Consider the following 18613-nt stretch of genomic DNA (forward strand, 5'->3'; position numbering starts at 1 on the left):
GGTAATAAAGATGAAATTGTAAAAAATTAAATATATACGTAAAATTAAATTGTAAAAAATCTTAACCATTAAATTTTAAATCAAATGTACTTACTCCCTCCGGTCATATTTATAAGCAACAAAAAAAAAATTCACATAATTTAAGAAATGTAGTTAAACTAGATAAAATGCATTAAAGTTGTCTTGTAAAAAAAATTAATATAGCTCAAACTTTCATTTGGTTCTTATAAAAAGGACGAAGATTTTTCTTCTCTTTCATGCTTATAAATAGGACCAGATGGAGTAATAAATACAAACTTTATTCCCTAAAGTACATATATTAATTTTGAGTAGTGAAATCCAAATTAGATTTCACCTCTTATATCAGAGGGTGTGCTTAATCTGCTTAAAAACAAAATATTAGATTCATTAAAAAATGTATACTTCAAGGTTTATTTTAAAATGATCACATGATCAAACAAAAGACGAAATAAAGGCCAAAAACTTTGAACTTTGTTACTAATAAATTGTACCACTTACAAGGTCACCCAAAAATTGAACATAAATGAAAAAATAATAACTATTTCTTCCTCTTCTCGACAGGCTTGTGCCCCAAGTTCTATTTTCTCCATCAACACTTATTTTTCATCCTCTCTTTTATTCTCTCCTTAAAATTATTTGTATTGTGCACTTACAACTATGTAATAAACAACAATAATGTAAATTAGATACTTATACTTCAGGCAATCGCTCATAAAGAGAACACCAAAGGCACTCTCCTACCCTTTGAGTGTCATCTACAATGGTTAGCAGCCTAATATTTACATATTGACCATATCTGTCAGCAATGCTTGTTTTTTAGTGAATGCAATGCTCCTATTAGATTATTCATGTTGAAGTCCGTCTGTCTGTTCCAACTGCATGTGTTGAACAGAGAAAAAAACTTTCATATACCAGGACCTTTCAAACTGGTCCACTTGTATCAAGGGAAAGCCAAAACCCCAGTTCCTACAATAAATATTAGTTAGAAGGTACTTTTGCCACCCCATAATTCTGTCAGGCTCACTCCAGGATCTGATTGAAACCAATAGTCATCATCGACCTGTGAAAAATTGAAAAAAAAATTAGTAAACATGAACACCTAAAATCGTTACCATTTTCCAGATGTTGGCTTTTAATAAATCATTCAGAGCTGAGAGTTATGCATACTGCAAAATCCATGGGAGTGATTTCTTGAATTCCAAATGCCTCTGAACCCTGCGGACTCAATCTCTCAGAAGGAGTTTTCTGATCATCCATTCTGCAGTGGTCGTTATTCAATGATGGATCTATTGATTTCATTTGCTTGGCACCACAATCCTCAAACTTGCGTTCTTGCTTCCTTCAAGCATAACAAAGATCAGTTTAAGACGTAGAAGAAATAAAGGACCTTAAACCAACAATGACAATTTAGTCCATAAGAGAAGTAATAGAGAGAAGCAGAAGAGAAGTACCTCAGGTGGTACAAATGTATTGGTCCAGTTGCACTTCTGACAGTCATTTTGTACTGCCTTTGCCGGAAACCTAATTCCTGCTCATTATTTAATTGAGAAGTCAATTAGAAACTTGTTATCCGGTATGCAACAAATATAATATGAAGTCATTCTTGTGTCATTTAACCAACTGCTTAAACTTTTGGAATAATTGGTTCATTACATGATACCAAGGCAAAGCCTCTGTGACCATAGAGTTCCATCCTTGTTTCCCCATTATTCTAATAAGAAGTTGAATTTCAGCACAAGATTGGTGGGCTTATGCATTATCCACGCTTCAAGCCCAATGGGCTCTTGCGTGAGGGGGCTTGTTACAAAGACAATATATAATCATTTATGTATTCTTTACCCAACCGCTTAAGCTTTTGGGATAACATGTTCATGACACTGTATAACAAACAAATTTTAACGTCCCTTTCAGTAGAAAACTACCTCGTCAGGATCAGGGACCTCAATGACACTAGCTTTTGGAGCCTTGATCGCGATAAGTTCTTGATTCTGTAAAAACAGTTAATAGAAGGGGTGACAATGGATACAATGTTCTATAAAATTTTCAATATTTATAGAAAACTGACCTGGAAGCATGGAAGGGTTAGAATATCTTCCTTGTTTACAAAAAGGTACCTAATGATCAACCAACCAACCTCATTATCAAATAACTGTAAGAAATTGAAATCAAATATCAGACAAGTTGTCAGAAATTCATACTTTTGAGAGTCTTCTCTCTCCTCTAGGTTTCTTATAAGCTCCTCTTTTTTCCTGAGAAATTAGCATGATAATTAACAACAGATAGGCCTGAAATTTTTTCATAAATGTCATTAGTAGCAACTAGCAAACCTTATACAGTCCTCAAGTTCGCATTCTTCTGCATATAGACTTTCAATTTCAGCCTGTAATGAAACAAACTTTCAGAGTTGGATAGAATCATTTGCACACTGCAGTATATTGTTTCATTAAAAATGGAGCTAAAATGTTACTATCAGCATTCATTTTAAATTATAATAGAAGTGAAGATCAATTCCATCAGTCTTTAGCTCAAGTGGAAGTTTGCTACAATCTCTCCTACTTAACTGCATAGGTATATAAAATCCACAGTAGGAACAGCAAGATATATTGATTCACTTCCACAATCTGCAGTTTATAACTGTCCCTATTTAAATAGTACCATAATTCATATCTCATAATATCATATGGCATATAGATTTTGCCTCATCCAAGAAACTATATTCAAAAGCATCACATCATATACTATTCTGGAAGATACACTCAAGCTATTCAGAAACCATATCAAGCTTAATGTATCTACAGGGCACTGACATCTGTGCGGCCTAATATTTTCTTTAGGTTTCGAGAATAATCCCTTAAGCAGCTCAAGTTGCAGCTTACTGCCAGCAACTTGACTTTTGTTTTTACCATTGAATTTGTCCTTAGCAACATTTTATCTGTATAAGCACCAACAAATAATTTGCACATGGAAGCCATATATTCGAGGGGATTCACGATTATTTCTATTTTTTCCATACAGAATTTAGAAGCCAAAAATTCCTAGGTGCAACAATGTCTGTTCAGATGACTAGGAATGTGAGGCCAAGAAGAAATCCTAGGTTTCTGAAAATCGCAGCTTCAAAGGAGGCTAAATGTGTTTAACCAATATGGTATATGAAAAACTAAGTGGAGATGTTTACAATCCAAGGCAATCATGCAAGCTGTTAAAAGCAGCAAATATAAAACACATGAATTAAATGACAAGTAGAAAAGATCCAAAACCTTTAGACAATTAACTTGATCATCCAGTTCCCGCGGCCCAAGTCCATCACATCCCCTGTTCTTAAGGCCCATGGTTAATCATCATTTCATATACATGATAAAAAGCAACAAAGTAACAAACAAATAGGTCAGATATTTACTTCCACCGTATATGGTTCTTTGACGTTTTCTCTATCAATCCTATTCCTTCAAGAACATTTGTGATGTCATAGATTCTCCTTTTTTGAACCTGCAATAACCAATGTTACACATTTTAAAAAAAAAGGTAGTAGAAATATATTATGCTAATAGCACAAGTAAGAAAATTTGAATTAATAGTGCCAGAGGAAATGCTCAAAATAAGCCCTGATAAAGAGGCCTTCAGCCATGTAAACAATGAAAGACATGTAGTGTATACCTCCAAGATCTCAGTAGTTTTGTTTAAATCAAGAGTACCATCCTCAGCATCCCGGATCAAACTGGCAAATTTCTTGGTTAACAATCCTGACAAGTGTAGGTGATAAAATTGTCCATTACAAAACTGAGCCAAATTAATGAATACACTTGTTTAAAAGAGCATCAAAAAGGAATACAAACTACTGGTGCGAGTGGACCCGAGTAGAAAAGATTACTTAAGCATGGACATACCTAAGGAACTGTCATACCGACAGTTGTTACCAGCAGTCAAGTTTGGAGACTCTGAAAGGAAAAAAACCATCCAAGAGAAATTTAAAACCAAAAAAAAGTGAGATATTGATATTTAATTCATGCACATTTTAAGAGATTCATAGTCTACAAGACTGGTACCTGCATTCGAACCGTTAGTCCCTGATTTTGCATTTCTTGAGACTTTTGATTTACCGTGACGCTTTCCTCTTTGATCGGCTTGAAGTGAAGGAGTTAGGCTAACTGTTTTGCTATGACTGGGAACTGGTTCAATCTTAATTGGGCCGGACGTGAAATTATTGATTTCAAATCTTTCACTCACCTGCATAGATAGTTGAATGTAAAAAATTAAAGTTCGATGTGAGGAAGTACATTAGAAGGACTAATAATTGATAAATACTTATTCAACAAACAAGATATATTTCTAATAATTAACCCTCAAGCAAACATGATCACGATACACGAGTCAATTGAGCGGAAAACAAAGTTCGAATATAAGCTGTGCATAGCCAATTGAAGACCAACAACCAAAGGACAAGGAAACAAGAATAGAATGCATCCCAACAAAAAAAAAAAAAACTAGTTCGTTTATCATCACAAATAAACAGTTGCAACACGCCAAATGAATGAATTGGAAGAACCATGTCCACACTTGAATGAGTGTGCCCTAATTAAAACTTGAACTCCGCAAGTTTTAATTAATTAATAATAATAATAATAATTTTTATTTTCTACAATTCATAGATAATTGGAGCTGAACATTAAATTGCAGTTCATATGAACTAGTAACTCTTAGAAGATTAGGAACAAAAAAATAAATAAAATAGGTATAACTGAAGTGGATAAAAAAACGAACGAGAGAAATAAACTAGGGTGGAAAACATGATCGTTTTTTTTTGTTCATGGGTGAATGGAATCTAGGGTGGAAAAAACGATGCGATCCTGTAATTGAAGAAAAAAGAACGAAAGCAAATTGATTGAAGGAAGGAAAAGAGAAACTCACGGTGAGAGGAGGAATAGAAAACGGAGGAGGAGGATTGTGATGAAAGTGAGGGAATCTGAAGTGGTTGTGATCGTCGCCGGAAGTCGACATGAAGAAGAAGAAGATGAAGTAACAGTTGTTAGTTATAGAGAGAGAAAGAGAGAGGGAGAATGTAGCAGCAGCAGAAGCTTAGAGAGAGAGAGAGAGAGAGAGAGAGAGAGAGGGCGGTAACAGCAGCAGCAAATGAAAGCAAAGGAGGAATGCAAAGAGAGAAGAAGGAAGCGGTGTGGTGTTTGTGAATTGCGATGTGTGTGTTTGTGTTTAGTTCGAATACGCACGCCACCCCGCCTTTTGCTTTGGCTCTTCTCTTAACCCGTGTCTCTCTGGGCCTAACTGGGCCTATCTTTCTACTTCTACCCCCATAAAGCCCAAACCACCCTCTTAGGGAATACAACAAAAAAATCAACCCTAAACCATAGGGCAATAGCTGAAAAGAATCAAATGAAACAAAACCAAAGACATAAACCATAACCAAAGCCAAAAACAAGAGAAACTTTGACACTCAAGGCGGCTACCAGTCCTTCAATTTATTTTCCAAACCGCGAATAGCATCCTCGTCACCTACGTCAAATTGCAAACCAATAAACTTACCAACAAGCCTTATCTTCTTGGCATGTGTCCAGTACCTCTATACAAAGCACAATCTGTAGACGACGAAGTAAGTGAAACTGAGAGCATGATCACACCATAAGAAGAACCGTCATCACCAACAAAAACCTATAAGAATTCAGGGACACTATATGCAACTTAAGGCCTTTTTATTTTTTAGGACGCCCGCGCCGCAAGGTTTAGGGGTGGGGGAGGGTAAGATAGCCAATCATCCCTCAAAATTAGAAGATCCCGCTGCACTAGAGGTCGAACCTACCAGGGACGAGGAGCACAGACTCAAGGTCAAGAGAAAATGAAACTCAATGAGACACCTAGAACATCAAAGTATCTCAAAAAGAAGGAAGGGGGTAACTTTCAGACGTGTAAAGAACTTATGATCCCAAACCAAAAATGTAGCTCCAACATCATTTCTATGACATAAACTATAAACATGGTTCAAGAAATTTGTGTAGTTTCAACACTTTTAGTGCATTTTATGTCATAGAAATGATATTAAAGTTTTTTTATAGGCAAATGTTAGTTGTTAGTAATGTTAGAGTAAATACCTACAACTCTTATTAACAATGCAAGAGCAATTAGATACTCCCTCCATTCCAAAATGTAAGTTGTTTTAATATTTGTACTATATTCCAAAATATAAGTTGTTTTGCAAAACCAATGCACTTTTTCTCTCTTTCTTCCTTATATACCCTCATTTAATATTATATCTTTTAATTATCACCTTCAATTTTCACCTATCACAACTCTCACTATCCACTTAACCAATAATAACATTTCTCTCTCCTTAATATAACACAACTTTAAATAGGGGTATTTTAATAAAAAAAATTATCAATTAATGAACTCTTAAACAATGTGCACAACCTAAAACAACCTATATTTTGGAACGGAGGGAGTATCTGCTAATTCTTTTTCTAGCTTAAAAGACAAAAACAAGATATTGCTACATGTTCATAAAAGTGTAAACAATAACTCATATATAGAATTGTGAATGTCCAATTTGTATGAATTTTTGGGAATTTGAAAGATAATTTTGTCATCTACTATTCATATGAGAGGGTCCTAGACCTAATTTCAATGCTTGAATAGTCAAAATCTGCAAGAAAATTTGAGATTTGTCAAGATTTTGTCAACTCTTTCTAATCCCACATTGCCCAAACTTCTTTACTCTTTATTCTCCATCTCCTATATAAAATGAGCATCTTCTCATGTTTTATCAATAGAAAAATTTAAGACTATAGTCTAAATTTAACACTTCATTAAGCGCGATGGGGCTGCAGATTCTTTTACAGCTTAGTTTCTGACGCTAGAGTTCTTCTTGAAGAGATTGGAAAATAATGTTTTTCAATTTCAGTAGAAAATTTCTCTGGTGTCAGATTCGGGGTTGTAAATTTGTAACTGCATTAAACAAAAACTAAATTTTAGTTTATTTCAAGAAATAATTTATCAAAATTATTTTTTGAATTAAACAGTTCCTAAAAATCAGAATTTCTTCACTAATTTCATTTCCAAAGTATAAATTTTACAGAACTTCTGAAATTTTTTTTGGTACATTACAGAACTTCTGAATGATACTATATAAAAGAATCTTTCTTTGAAAAAAATACCATATAAAAGAAAATTCTACAAAGATGAATAAGATAAAAAAATTTGCTTTATGGGGTCCACATATGTGACAAATGATTACTGTTGGGGCTTGAAAGTAAATCCATCATCATTCACTTCATCTTTTAATTGATTAATAATCTTATCCATTAAACTTGAAATGATCAAATTTCAGCTCCATCCAAAGCACCCGGATTAATTAAACAGAGCAATGCTGCTGCTGATTAATTAGTGTTATATATTAGCAGGACGTAATCAAGAAATCTTAGCAAACAAACCAGATTAGGAGGACAAGAAGGGCATGCAAATGATTTGGGCACATGAGACTTGCCCAACAACTCTCTTCGCCTACCAATATGGAAAAAAAAAATGTAATATTTTAACCAGTTTGAAATGTTCCCCTTTAATATTATTTTTTATGTATTTAAGTGTATGAGTCAACCTGCTGTAAACATTCACATCATCTATTTTAGTAAGTAAGATTTTTTTTCTTTCGCGGAACTCAAATCCAAAATCATATTTAAAAGAAATTAGTCACGATACACAAGAATTAATAAGTAATTCTTTTAAGAATAAAAATTTGGATGAGTTTGACTCCGATCATCACAAGTTTAGGCATGCCTCTAAAATTATATGTTGCTTATAAATGTACTTACAAATTGCTCATCTACACAACCTTTATCGCGGCAGAAGATTAAAATACACCAAAATGACTAATGTATTTAGGAAACACAACTATATGTAGTTAGCTAACATGTGTTGATACAATAAGTAGTTGGTGACTTGGTGTTCTCCCTTTATATATAGATCCTCCTATATACACTTTATATTACTGTTGGAGAAATGCAGCTACCTTCACAGAACTCAGGAAGAGGAGCAGAGAGGTTTGTTGTGATACAAATAAAAGAAGGTGAACAGATCCCTCAACCTCGGCCAAAGTTGAATCTCTCCGCCATGAAGCTTTTTAACCGCCTCCGTAAGATCCTCATGAGTCTCATATTCTTGGTACCTTCTCGCCGCTCAATGACGGATTCAACGCACAAAAACCACCCTGACCGGTTTGAGCCGCCGAAGACTTCATCATGCAGCTCGCACTATTCCTCTTACTCGCATTACAACGAGGCTATTGCAGATTGCATTGAATTCTTCAATAAATCAGCACAAGATGGAATTGTTATGGATGGTCGAAGAAAATCTGATGTCGTCTGAGTCGTACAATCACATGTATACATGCCCTCTGCCTCCACTCTATTTCAGATATGGTTTCAATTAATTTACACCTTGTATATCATTTTCTTAATTAATCAAAGGTTCTGAATTCGAGTTTTGTGAATGTTAAGTTAATGAAGAAATCTCCTCTTGGGAGAACTAGCTAGCTTTGCCATGATGTGGATGCTATTACTTCCATAGGCATACATGTGGTGTAGAAAAGAAAACATATATTGAAATATTTGTTATTACGTTGTAAAGGTGTGATAAAGATGGTTACATATAGCTAGTTTGGTCCTTTGCACATGTTCTGACTCCTCAACTCGTGTTGGCCTAGATCGAGTGAAAGCTCTCAATACTATCGCAATGAATAATATTCGTGCTCTAGAGTTGGAATGGCAGGTCTCTTGCAAAAGAAATTTCGACCCTCCGACCATTCGGCCCTCAAGTCAGCGAGTTAAAGTGAATGAATAGAATGTCAAAACATAGAATGAGTGCTTCCCTTAAATGTGTGGAGTGACCCATTATTTATAGATATAACCATTCCATTTTAGGTGATAATAAACATGTTGTTATGATTGTTATTAATGAGATCCCATCCTCTTACCTCAATCCAAACGAAGTCTAAGGAAGTTGTGATTTGTTCATGTATCTTACTTATTCATGTTTAAGTACTTGAATCAGACAGCTGAGCCTCTTGATCAACAGGCCAAGGTCGGATGCGATATGAGCTATGTGTAAGCCCAACAGGCCGATCTATAACAGCATCACTAATAATAACTAGTACTGCCATGGTAATAGGTCATTTTTCCAACTTATAAGCATGAGTTTTGATCTAAATCTTGAAATGGAATTGATTATTTGCGATTATTAAGTGTGTATACAAAAAGATTGAAATTGTAACTATGGTGCTTTATTACATTACACAAACTCAATAGGCTTCCATACTCCGCTTGTCTGCTAGTCACATCTCAGTTCACATAAAATGTATGGACTATTTGCCATGGTCTGATACAGAGGACATGAAACTCAATTTGTAGAAAAAGAAAAAGCAAACCTGTAAACAAAACAAAGTAGGAAATTATTCTGGTAATTAACATATTTATATGCCCAAAGCACACAATCAAATAGGCTCATGGAACTTCTTGGCTGCTAGTACGCTTTTTCCTTGAAAAAATACCTCCAATCAGTGGAATCAATGACTTCTTCTTCTTCTTCCTAAGTGAAGGGTGCCTTTCCAGCTTTTCAACCCCTTGTGGTGGCAGCATCACATGAGACACAGATGGTGGATTCGCGAATGTCACGTACCTTTTCTTCTGGAACTCCATGTTTTCTTCATCGAACCTGGAATTTTTTATTTCAAAGTTCTCAACAAACTTGAGATCTTCATTAATTTCTGGTTCCAAAGGGTGTTGTTGTTTCTCTGTTTCCTTTTGCTTCATTTCTTCGAGCTCTTGCTTTGTGCGTTCTAGCTCTTCCTGCAGAGAAGACACACAATGCGCCATTAACATGCTTTCTTCCTTAGCCCTCTGCAAATTTTCTCGGGTCTCCTCTAGCTCAATTGCAACGTTTTCAATTTTTGAAGACTCTAGCCCATTTTCATTTGTTCCCTTCTGTAGCTATATAACAAATAAATGTGTAGTTAGCAAACAATTAGCTTAACAAATTACTATGTATGGAGCAACAAATTATGAATTAGTTATAACAAAGTGTAAAATTTACACCATAAAAAGTGAGGTGAAAACTAATTTGTTAACTTAATCCTTGCGAAAGCTTAAGGTACACAACGAACATACTATAATTAAAGTGTTGTTGTGCTCTCTGAAGTAAAGTATATAATTAATGAACAGATTAAAGTATATAATCAAGCACATGACACAGTCTGCAACTAAGCTACTTACTACACATTTGCAGTTTAAACCCTGTTACAGGCAAGCAGACTACTTATGAACTTTGGAGAAAAATGTTCAAAATTCCTTTAGGGAATATAAAAGGTATAGATTATATAAATTAAATAAAAATTTATCGGATAGTGGGAAGGAGGAACTGAAAATGACTTCTAAATTTAGACTTTTTTTTTGTTACTTCTAAATTTAGACTTTATGCTCTAGTTTGTAGTTTCTACAAGGACTTGAGATTTAATAAATAAATAAAAATTAGAATTTGAGTTAGACCTAACCATGGTTGTCAGACTCGCGAGTCTAGGTGGGCAAAACGGGTGGACTCGAGTGCAGACTCGTTTTTTGCCCAGACTCGGTAGACTCGCGAGTTATGACCGAGTCAGCGAGTCACGTTTTTTTTTTTTTTTAAACTTAAAAATCCCTAATTTTTAAAAATCCCCAATTCTTAATGATACCCAGATGTTGATTCTTCTTGATTTGGTTGATGATATTGACAAAGTTTTGATTGTACTTTGTTTTGGTACTTACTACTTAACTTATGGTGTGGTACTTTGTTAAACTTTGCTTAATTGCTTTACTATGAAGTTGGATTTTGAGTTTATTTGATTAAATGCATCTTGGATGCTCTTATAATTAGATTATATGTTTATATTTGTTCTTCATGTGACAGGGTTATATTTAGTAATTTTTCATTTCTGCTAGACTCGAGTCTCGTCGAGTCTACGAGTCGAGTCTATGAGTCGAGTCTACCTACCCAAAACGAGTCTGCTTAGACTCACGAGTCTGACAACCTTGGACCTAACTATAATCATAGGACGATGATTACTCTACCTTTTATAAGAAATTATTATATCATATCTCTGAACAATGGGAGACTTCTCAAGATACCCTCATGCGGGTTATTTGGAATATTTGTAAGAATTAACATTTATAGACTCATATATCAGTGGTCTCCAATAAATGTATATCGAATAGATACTAATCCCCAAAGGTTATATACAGCGGAATATAATTAATAGAGTCAGATAAGAGAGTCGTTGAGATGAAACAAATGAAAGTGATTCCAAAAATTGAACAATGAGATGTGACTAACAGCTTCAACTGCTTAACAGAATCGAAACAAACTCTAACCATCTAACAACCTAACTGATTCTGTTACCCCTTACAAGAGAAGTTATAAAATAAATATTTAAGGTTCTAAGAGATTGATAGCTAAATGGGGACAGGGAAAACCAGATAAATGAAAGCAGTCCTGAACAGATGAGGTAAATGCTCTATAGATATAAATGCATGTTTGTTTCATGATTTATACATAATTCAAGACAAGTTTACACAATTAAACATGCTATACATGATTAAGTGATGCACGGAACCTGTTTGCGCTTGTTTGCACTTGCATAGACCTCTCCAGCTAGAACTTTCTCCCCGAATAATGAGACAGCTTCTTTGACGGACCGGAAAGGCGCCCTTGTGTCTATCTCTGCCTTCCTCACCAGCATGACACCACCTTTCATGGTCATGTTTGCTATTTTCACTCTCCAAAGAAAAAAAAGTGTACTTTAAAAGGGATGGAATTTGAGACAACAAACGAGGCTAGCTAGTGGGTGTGAGAGAGACAGGGTGAGAGAAAGGGAAGAATGAGTTGGTTTGGTCATAACTCACAAGTATAAGTTCATTACTATAGGATTAGGCAGAGGAGACAATTGGTATTATTTGTTAGCAAGATTGGAAGCTTCGTTTCTTCGCGTCCACTTCACTAGAATTCTGTTATGCTCAAAGCGGTGGGTGGATGCTCTTTTATTGGGTTTGTTTGGCCCAAAGTGTTTATATATTTTGCTGAATTGAAGAGAAGGACTCTTCACCAATAGCCTTAAGTATATTGTTTCTCTACTAGGACATGTCTTAAGAGAAGCATTTGGAAAAAGGGAGAAGCTCAACTTATAACTAATTTTTTATTCCCAAGTTCTGAATAATGAATACACACTGTGGTCTGGCTGCCAAATTGCCAAGTAATCTGTCTCGCCTTTTATTCTTACTAAGGATTCTCGAAAGAAACCTTAATGTCATGGCTAGATTTCTTTTCATTATCACGACAGCGAGAACAAAGATGGAACATTCTCAGTCCTTTGAAATTTATATAGAAGAGGAATTGGGCTGAAACCAACTAGTAGTCAACTAACATCAACAACTTATAAAACTCCCCTAAAAATGGGAGGAAAATGTGGCAATCTTGGATACGGGTGGAAAAATGGAATATACCCGAGATCAAGCGCCAAATGGGGCAAGCATGTTGGGTTTCTGAGATCACTAACCCATTTTAACCTACCCTGCATTACCCATTAAAAAAAAAATGTGTTTTGGTTACTAAGAAAAAGTGAATTGTCAATTTTTTGGTTATAAATTTTCAATTTTGATCCCAAAAAAAATTCTTTAGAATATATGATATATCCCAATATTTAGAAGAAATACACATGATAGTTTGAATAAAGAAGAAGAAGTACACATGATTGAATCTTTATTATTGGTGGTTAACCAACCAAAAATAGAGGTTTTGCCACCCATCCGAGTTTTGAGAAATGGAATCGTGCTGCTACGAGCAATTGTGCAACTAAATTGTTCGCACATTTACTTGTAGAAGGTTTGACCCATTCTCAAAAATATTTGGTGGGAGAAAGTGAAACATTAATTTCGCACGCTTTTATTTCTGTAAACTCCTATTCTATTTGGCTATTTAACTACCATCCGAGGAGGGACTATCGTGCAGGAAACTAAACTAAATAATCAGTTTCCACTGGGCAGCTACGAAATATGACACCATTAGAGATGAATCAAATGATAGTTTTTCTATCTGACCTTCCAAATTCCAAAAGAATAATTTGAAATCTAAAGAGAAGTCTTTTTAAGAATATCTACTCGCATTTATGCTAACCTTTTCTTGCATGCTCAGTAGTTAATCGCGCCCTCGCTAGTTTTGTGCCACATTCATTAACATGGCAAGTAGAAAATGAACTATAGTTAATAAAATATCTTTGTATGCCTTATGAACCAGAAAATGGACATTTGTGTTCAATTTCAGAGACGCTCATCACATAACAATTGCAGCGATGGGGTGCCACTGCTACGGAACCTAGCCATACTTTCTTCACAAACAGAAGGAAGATGAATGTCCAGCCCAATTGTTCTGGATGGGTGCAATGAAGAAGCAAGGGTTAATGGCTTTTGCTGAGAGATTGAACTGATCACTTGGGCAAATGGACTCACTGCACAAGAATCAACTCTCCCATTTTGTTGCCAATTAGGATACTGCGCCCTCACAATGTTGCAATTTACAGAAGAAGAACCACCATTAGCTGCAAGTTGAACTGCCCAAAAGCTTTGTTGCTGTTGTTTATATGAAGCTGTTGAACTGTATTGAGTTCCACATAATGGGGTGCCATAATAATGAGGTTGCTGCAATCGAACCTGCACTCAAATAAAGCATTAAGGAACAAACCTGGTGGGGCAGGTTATTCTAAGTAGACAAATCAACTTTAATCAACTCATTCATGTTGAACAATAAGTGTGTGTTTGCATTGGCATTTTCACAATTGATTTGGGATAAAATTGATTATAGTCAAAGTGGGTTGAAAGTGAAGTGATTTATATTTTGATATATTTATGGAAAAGGAATGGTTTTGGTAGGGTAATGTGAAAATATCTCAAAATTGATTGTGTTGAAAGCAAAAGTTACTCTCTAGCTTCTAGCATAATTTATTTGAGACTGAAATTAATTCTCCAAATAATTCCCAAACATCAATTTTTTCATCCAAAGTTAATTTTGCTCTATCAGAATTGATTGAAATTCCCAATGGCGAACCAAACACACTAATATAATCACTTTAAGCTATCTTTTTAAAAGTTAACCCCTAGATTTTGTATTCCATTAAAGATTGGTGGGGGTCTAATAACAAAGAAAGATTAAAACCTGTGGTCCTGCTGCGGGAAGCTGATCAAGGTAAGAAGTGGAGGAGGCATATTGACTTTGAGGCGTAGGTAATGGCATGAGCCCATGCTGCTGTTGTAACGACTGAAAATAAGGCACTTGGGATTTTGACAACAATTCCAACCTACTTCTGCCTTCATTAAAACCATTGTTGACCTTTAATCCAGTACCTCCAACAGACAAGGACAAGAAGTTGAAATTCTGCAGTATGTGAATAGTCATCATCAGGGCATGAGGATGAAGGAGCAAGGGGACACATCACAATCAAAAGTTTCAATAAACTTACTTGCTTTTGAGGACCATACACCCCAGGTGCAGGAGTTTGAGACATGTCATGATAACGACTGTGCTGTTGAGGAGTACCACTCTTAGTTTCATGGGAACTCCTGACAGTAGCAGAATGAACAATTCCAGATGCAGAACGATTACTATTGCTCATCCAATTCAAGTTATGTGTTTCCAAAAGAACTCCACATTCTGTTCCATGGTGTACTCGGTCTGGTTCTTTTGCAACCTGTCCATTTGGCACCTCTAAACTCCGGATGAGATGACTGATGTGAACATGAGCTGCACACTTCTTCCATGACTTTCTTCGAATCACAACTTCAGAAGTCTGCTTCTATAATTATTCGAAACAAAACAACAAATAGGCAATTCAGTTAGAATGACGAACTTCTGTCATTATGTAGAAGAATCATACAAAATAGCAGTAAGCATAAATTAATAGTTCCTTACCTTATCACCAGAAGAAAAACTTTGCTTCAAATCTTGTTTGGATGCATAAATAGCAGCATTCAGCCAATTTGGTGCTTTAGCAACAGAAGACCTTAGGAACAAAATCCATCAAATTTAAGCAAGTACTAGAGGAGGGAAAATTAGGCTGCCTAACAAGGTCAAGTTAAAGAAATTTACTGCAATTCAGAAGCATCCATCCTAGCAGATCCTCTTGAAGATAAGGCGGACCACAATGCTGGACCTTCTGAAAAACAACCAAAGATGTCTAAGGATCAGTCAATTGATGAAATGTACTTAAGTCAATCCAATAAGAAAAATCACAGCTAGTAACAAACGCATTCGGTAGTCAAGCATACCATTTTCCTTCCAGTGCTTAATTATGTGTTGTTTTAGTTTACAATCAATGCCTCCAGCCTGAAATGCATATCGATAATATCAATACTCAATAGTACTAGCATTAGCTAGTGCCAAAAGAATTTTACTGCAAGCTGTAAAAGCTGAAATAACTACCATCTCAAATTCCACATCTGGATGTGAATTCAGTGATTGTGCGGTCACATTTAGTCTGCAATACGAAATTGATTAGAAAACATACACCATAGATATTTGCACTTGTAAAGTATAAAAATTCCAGAATAGAATGCAACTGAAAAACAACACACCCCATTTCCAGGCACAACTCAGTGTCGTGCGACGCAACTTCACGACCATTTTCACTCCTAACAATCATAGGCACAGCCTGCATATTTGTATTTGAAGCAGTTCTATCAGCCTGTTCTTGACCACTGGTTTTATTTGAAGAACTGATTTTCGCATCTCCCGTAGGTGATCTATTTGAAATAAGACTAGCATCCTGAGTAGTTCCTGAGGCTATAATGCATGACCAAAAGGCAAAAACAAACCTATGACTATATTAGAAACTTAGAATACAAAAATCACTAACAATGAAAAGTGTAGTGAGGGAGAGAATAACCTTCAAAAGTAGCATTAGCACACTCCTTGTGGCCCTGCAAAACCAAGGACTTCTCAGGCAAAGATTCGCGGTCTAGTTCGGTCCTATCTTCGGAGCCATTAATAATAGGGAACATTCCAGCCAAGGCATAGAGAGTCTCTGCAACCTCTTCCTCATCTTTTGTGATGGGCCCTAGCACATCTTGTCTCATGGTGGAGCTTCCTTTTTTCTACAAAAGCAAAAACTATAAGTAAAAGTGAAATAGAATCCAAGCAAAAGGTTGAAGTTTTGAACCATAAAAGAGAACTTGCAAGCAATACACTACTACTACTACTACTCACTTTGGATTTCTTCTTTATGCCATCTTTTTCGGGAGATTCTATTCCATCTATCTCACGGTTCACCTTTTCTGAATCAGTTAACATCGATTCGCGACCCCTCTTCTTCATCGCTGTAAATTCAGAACAGAACTCGGAAAATCGAAAGTGAGGTACTAATTGAAATTGTTCATTCATTCATTTTCAGAAATCGAGTAAATTAGTACTACATGAATCAGAAAATAGGGTGGGTACCTGAACGTATCTTCCGAGGAACAGAGGCATGATGAACGCCATTGCAATCCTTCTTGGGAAGCTTAAATTTGTTGTTGGAAATGGCATTTGGTGATTTGTGAGAATCAGAGAGATGGCAACCCATTTGGTAACTGGAGAGTGCTTTCGCAACAGCACTCAAGCTTCGCACCTTCTCCTTCTTTGATTTCTCCGAAACATGAAGAAGGTCATGAGCATCAAAACCTATTTGAGAGAGACATTATGAGAAAGCGACAAAGATGAAGAAATCAGATAAACGAGTGGTGAGGTAACAAACAATTAATCACACACATACCAGGGATGAGGTTGAGGTTGTTGCGTTTGTGAGTCAGTGATTTTATGCGTTTGTTATTAATGCTTCGCCGACTCGCTCCATTCATCATCGTTTTGTCCATTTCTCAATCTCTCACGACTCTGGAAACTGCCAAAAAAGCCGGTGCTAGAGAAAGTTTAAGGTTAGATAGATTAGAGTGTGAAGTAGACTGTGATAATTGAAAAGGTAAAAGCTCGATAGAGAGAGCAATGGGAATGAATGAGATGAGAGAAAAAGTGAGGAAGAAGAAGAAGAAGAAGAAGAAGAAGAAGAAGAGGAGAAGAAGGAGAAGAGAAATTGGTGCCTGGAGTGCAGAGAATCAGGTTCTTTGGTGAAATAAAGTAACAGAGTCAGTTTAGGGAAAAACAGGAAAGAGAAGTACTGACAACACGAGAAAAGAAAGGGAACGGAAAGAAAAAGAAGCCCTCTCAAATGTCGTGTCCGTGAGAATTCTACTCTAGTACTTTTCACTCACTCTAGGAGTACGTTACAAACAACATGCTTTTCATTTATTATTAAATTCATATTCCAAAATTTAATCCATAAATAATAAATTTATTTAGAAATGTGTTGGTATAAAAAGGTTCGTTTTATCTTATGGTTATTGGTTAATTAGGAAGAATGCTCTTCTAACAAATTTTAGGAGGCATTATTGTCATCTTAGTGTTACATTAAAATACTTGGAGTGTGAAGATGTTATTGAGGATTTGGATTATTTCTTTCAGTATTGCTCGCGTGCTCTAGGGATATTTGAACCTCTTTCCAAACTTTATTACCTACGATTACATTCCAGGTGAGACATCATTTTTTAGATTGGTTCTTCATGGTACTAAAGTAGAGAAATAATACTCTTATTGTAGTAGTTTTTTGATGTTGTGGAAATGGAGAAACCATTCTATTTTTTAGGATCCAGATTCGCATATTAATTTTGTTCTGCTAGGGTGCCCTTACAATGGTTGAGAGTTGGCTTCCAGTGTAAATAGGATGGGTGCAGGTGGAGCTCTTCGTGATCTGGATGAGAGACAATTTTAGGTTTCTCAACCAGTTTTTGTGAGAGATTTATTTCTTGCAGAGTTACTAGATGTGGACCTTGGTCTCAAACATGCTTGGAAGTTTTTTTTTTTTAAAAAGATGCTTGGAAGTTGAGACAATGTGATGTTGTTTGTGTGTCAGATTATAAGAAGTAGTGAAATGTTCTTACCAACAATACATACGTTCATAGCTATTAATTGAGGAGGGAATTATCAACATTCGTGAAATGTTTTCCAGAGATTAGATAATTACATTCTCTCTTGTTTTTCATGAGTTCAATATAGTTGCAAATACTTCCGTTCATCATGCATCTAGAGATGCAACTTATTTATTGACAGATATAAAAGTTTACTCCCTCCAACTTAATCCCACTTTTGTATCAAAGATTTTTTTTTTATGTTCTTTCATCTTTCAAATGTTATACTCTCACATATGCGAAAAAGAAAAAGAAAAACTAAAAAAGAAAAAATAAAAGTTTGTTTCAGTTTGGGTTGTGCAACAAGTGCGTGCTTTGAATTGAATGCAAAGCAAAACGACCACACGCTCTCTCTCTCTCCTTCAATTCTGTTATGGCTACTCACTCACATCATTCTCGCCATCATGCTTCAATCGACGGTCCTCCTTTATTCCCTCATGGCGTGGGCGCCGTTGGATTACCGCCTCAACAGCAACACACACGTGACGTGTGCTGGTGCTTTTTAAATTTTTTTGATTTTATTA

The 18613-nt window shown here is 35.7% G+C and overlaps 3 protein-coding genes across 6 annotated transcripts; all 3 read right to left on the bottom strand.

Moving 5' to 3' along the window:
• Positions 1-470: 470 nt before the first annotated feature.
• Positions 471-5376, bottom strand: LOC130727819 (transcription factor E2FC-like). Of its 2 annotated transcripts, XM_057579071.1 has the most exons (13): positions 4927-5353; positions 4065-4245; positions 3906-3956; positions 3676-3761; positions 3419-3507; positions 3279-3333; positions 2349-2401; positions 2220-2270; positions 2087-2135; positions 1944-2009; positions 1473-1549; positions 1189-1360; positions 471-1081 (listed from the first exon to the last, which is right to left on the bottom strand). In XM_057579071.1, the coding sequence occupies exons 1-13, from the start codon at positions 5014-5016 to the stop codon at positions 1004-1006; spliced, it is 1098 nt and encodes a 365-aa protein (XP_057435054.1). In that variant the 5' UTR covers positions 5017-5353; the 3' UTR covers positions 471-1003. The 2 variants fall into 2 exon arrangements, with proteins under 2 accessions (XP_057435054.1, XP_057435055.1); XM_057579072.1 differs by lacking the exon at positions 471-1081 and having other exon boundaries at positions 1193-1356; positions 4927-5376.
• Positions 5377-9216: 3840 nt separating this feature from the next.
• LOC130727820 (WEB family protein At1g75720) lies at positions 9217-12062 on the bottom strand. 3 transcript variants are annotated; one of them, XM_057579074.1, is made up of 3 exons: positions 11663-12062; positions 9569-10001; positions 9217-9445 (listed from the first exon to the last, which is right to left on the bottom strand). In XM_057579074.1, the coding sequence occupies exons 1-3, from the start codon at positions 11807-11809 to the stop codon at positions 9360-9362; spliced, it is 666 nt and encodes a 221-aa protein (XP_057435057.1). In that variant the 5' UTR covers positions 11810-12062; the 3' UTR covers positions 9217-9359. The 3 variants fall into 3 exon arrangements, with proteins under 3 accessions (XP_057435057.1, XP_057435056.1, XP_057435058.1); XM_057579073.1 differs by having other exon boundaries at positions 9569-10007; positions 11663-12046; XM_057579075.1 differs by having other exon boundaries at positions 9217-10007; positions 11663-12040.
• A 1051-nt stretch (positions 12063-13113) lies between these two features.
• LOC130727821 (uncharacterized) lies at positions 13114-17287 on the bottom strand. The gene is made up of 12 exons (XM_057579076.1): positions 16844-17287; positions 16531-16752; positions 16300-16409; positions 15980-16187; positions 15669-15876; positions 15517-15571; positions 15363-15420; positions 15184-15250; positions 15007-15097; positions 14558-14890; positions 14254-14472; positions 13114-13751 (listed from the first exon to the last, which is right to left on the bottom strand). Exons 1-12 carry the CDS (start codon positions 16941-16943, stop codon positions 13362-13364), a joined length of 2061 nt encoding a protein of 686 aa, XP_057435059.1. The 5' UTR covers positions 16944-17287; the 3' UTR covers positions 13114-13361.
• Between the last annotated feature and the right edge of the window lie 1326 nt (positions 17288-18613).

The sequence above is a fragment of the Lotus japonicus genome, chromosome 1 (genome assembly GCF_012489685.1).
Source record: "Lotus japonicus ecotype B-129 chromosome 1, LjGifu_v1.2".
Taxonomy (NCBI): domain Eukaryota; kingdom Viridiplantae; phylum Streptophyta; class Magnoliopsida; order Fabales; family Fabaceae; genus Lotus; species Lotus japonicus.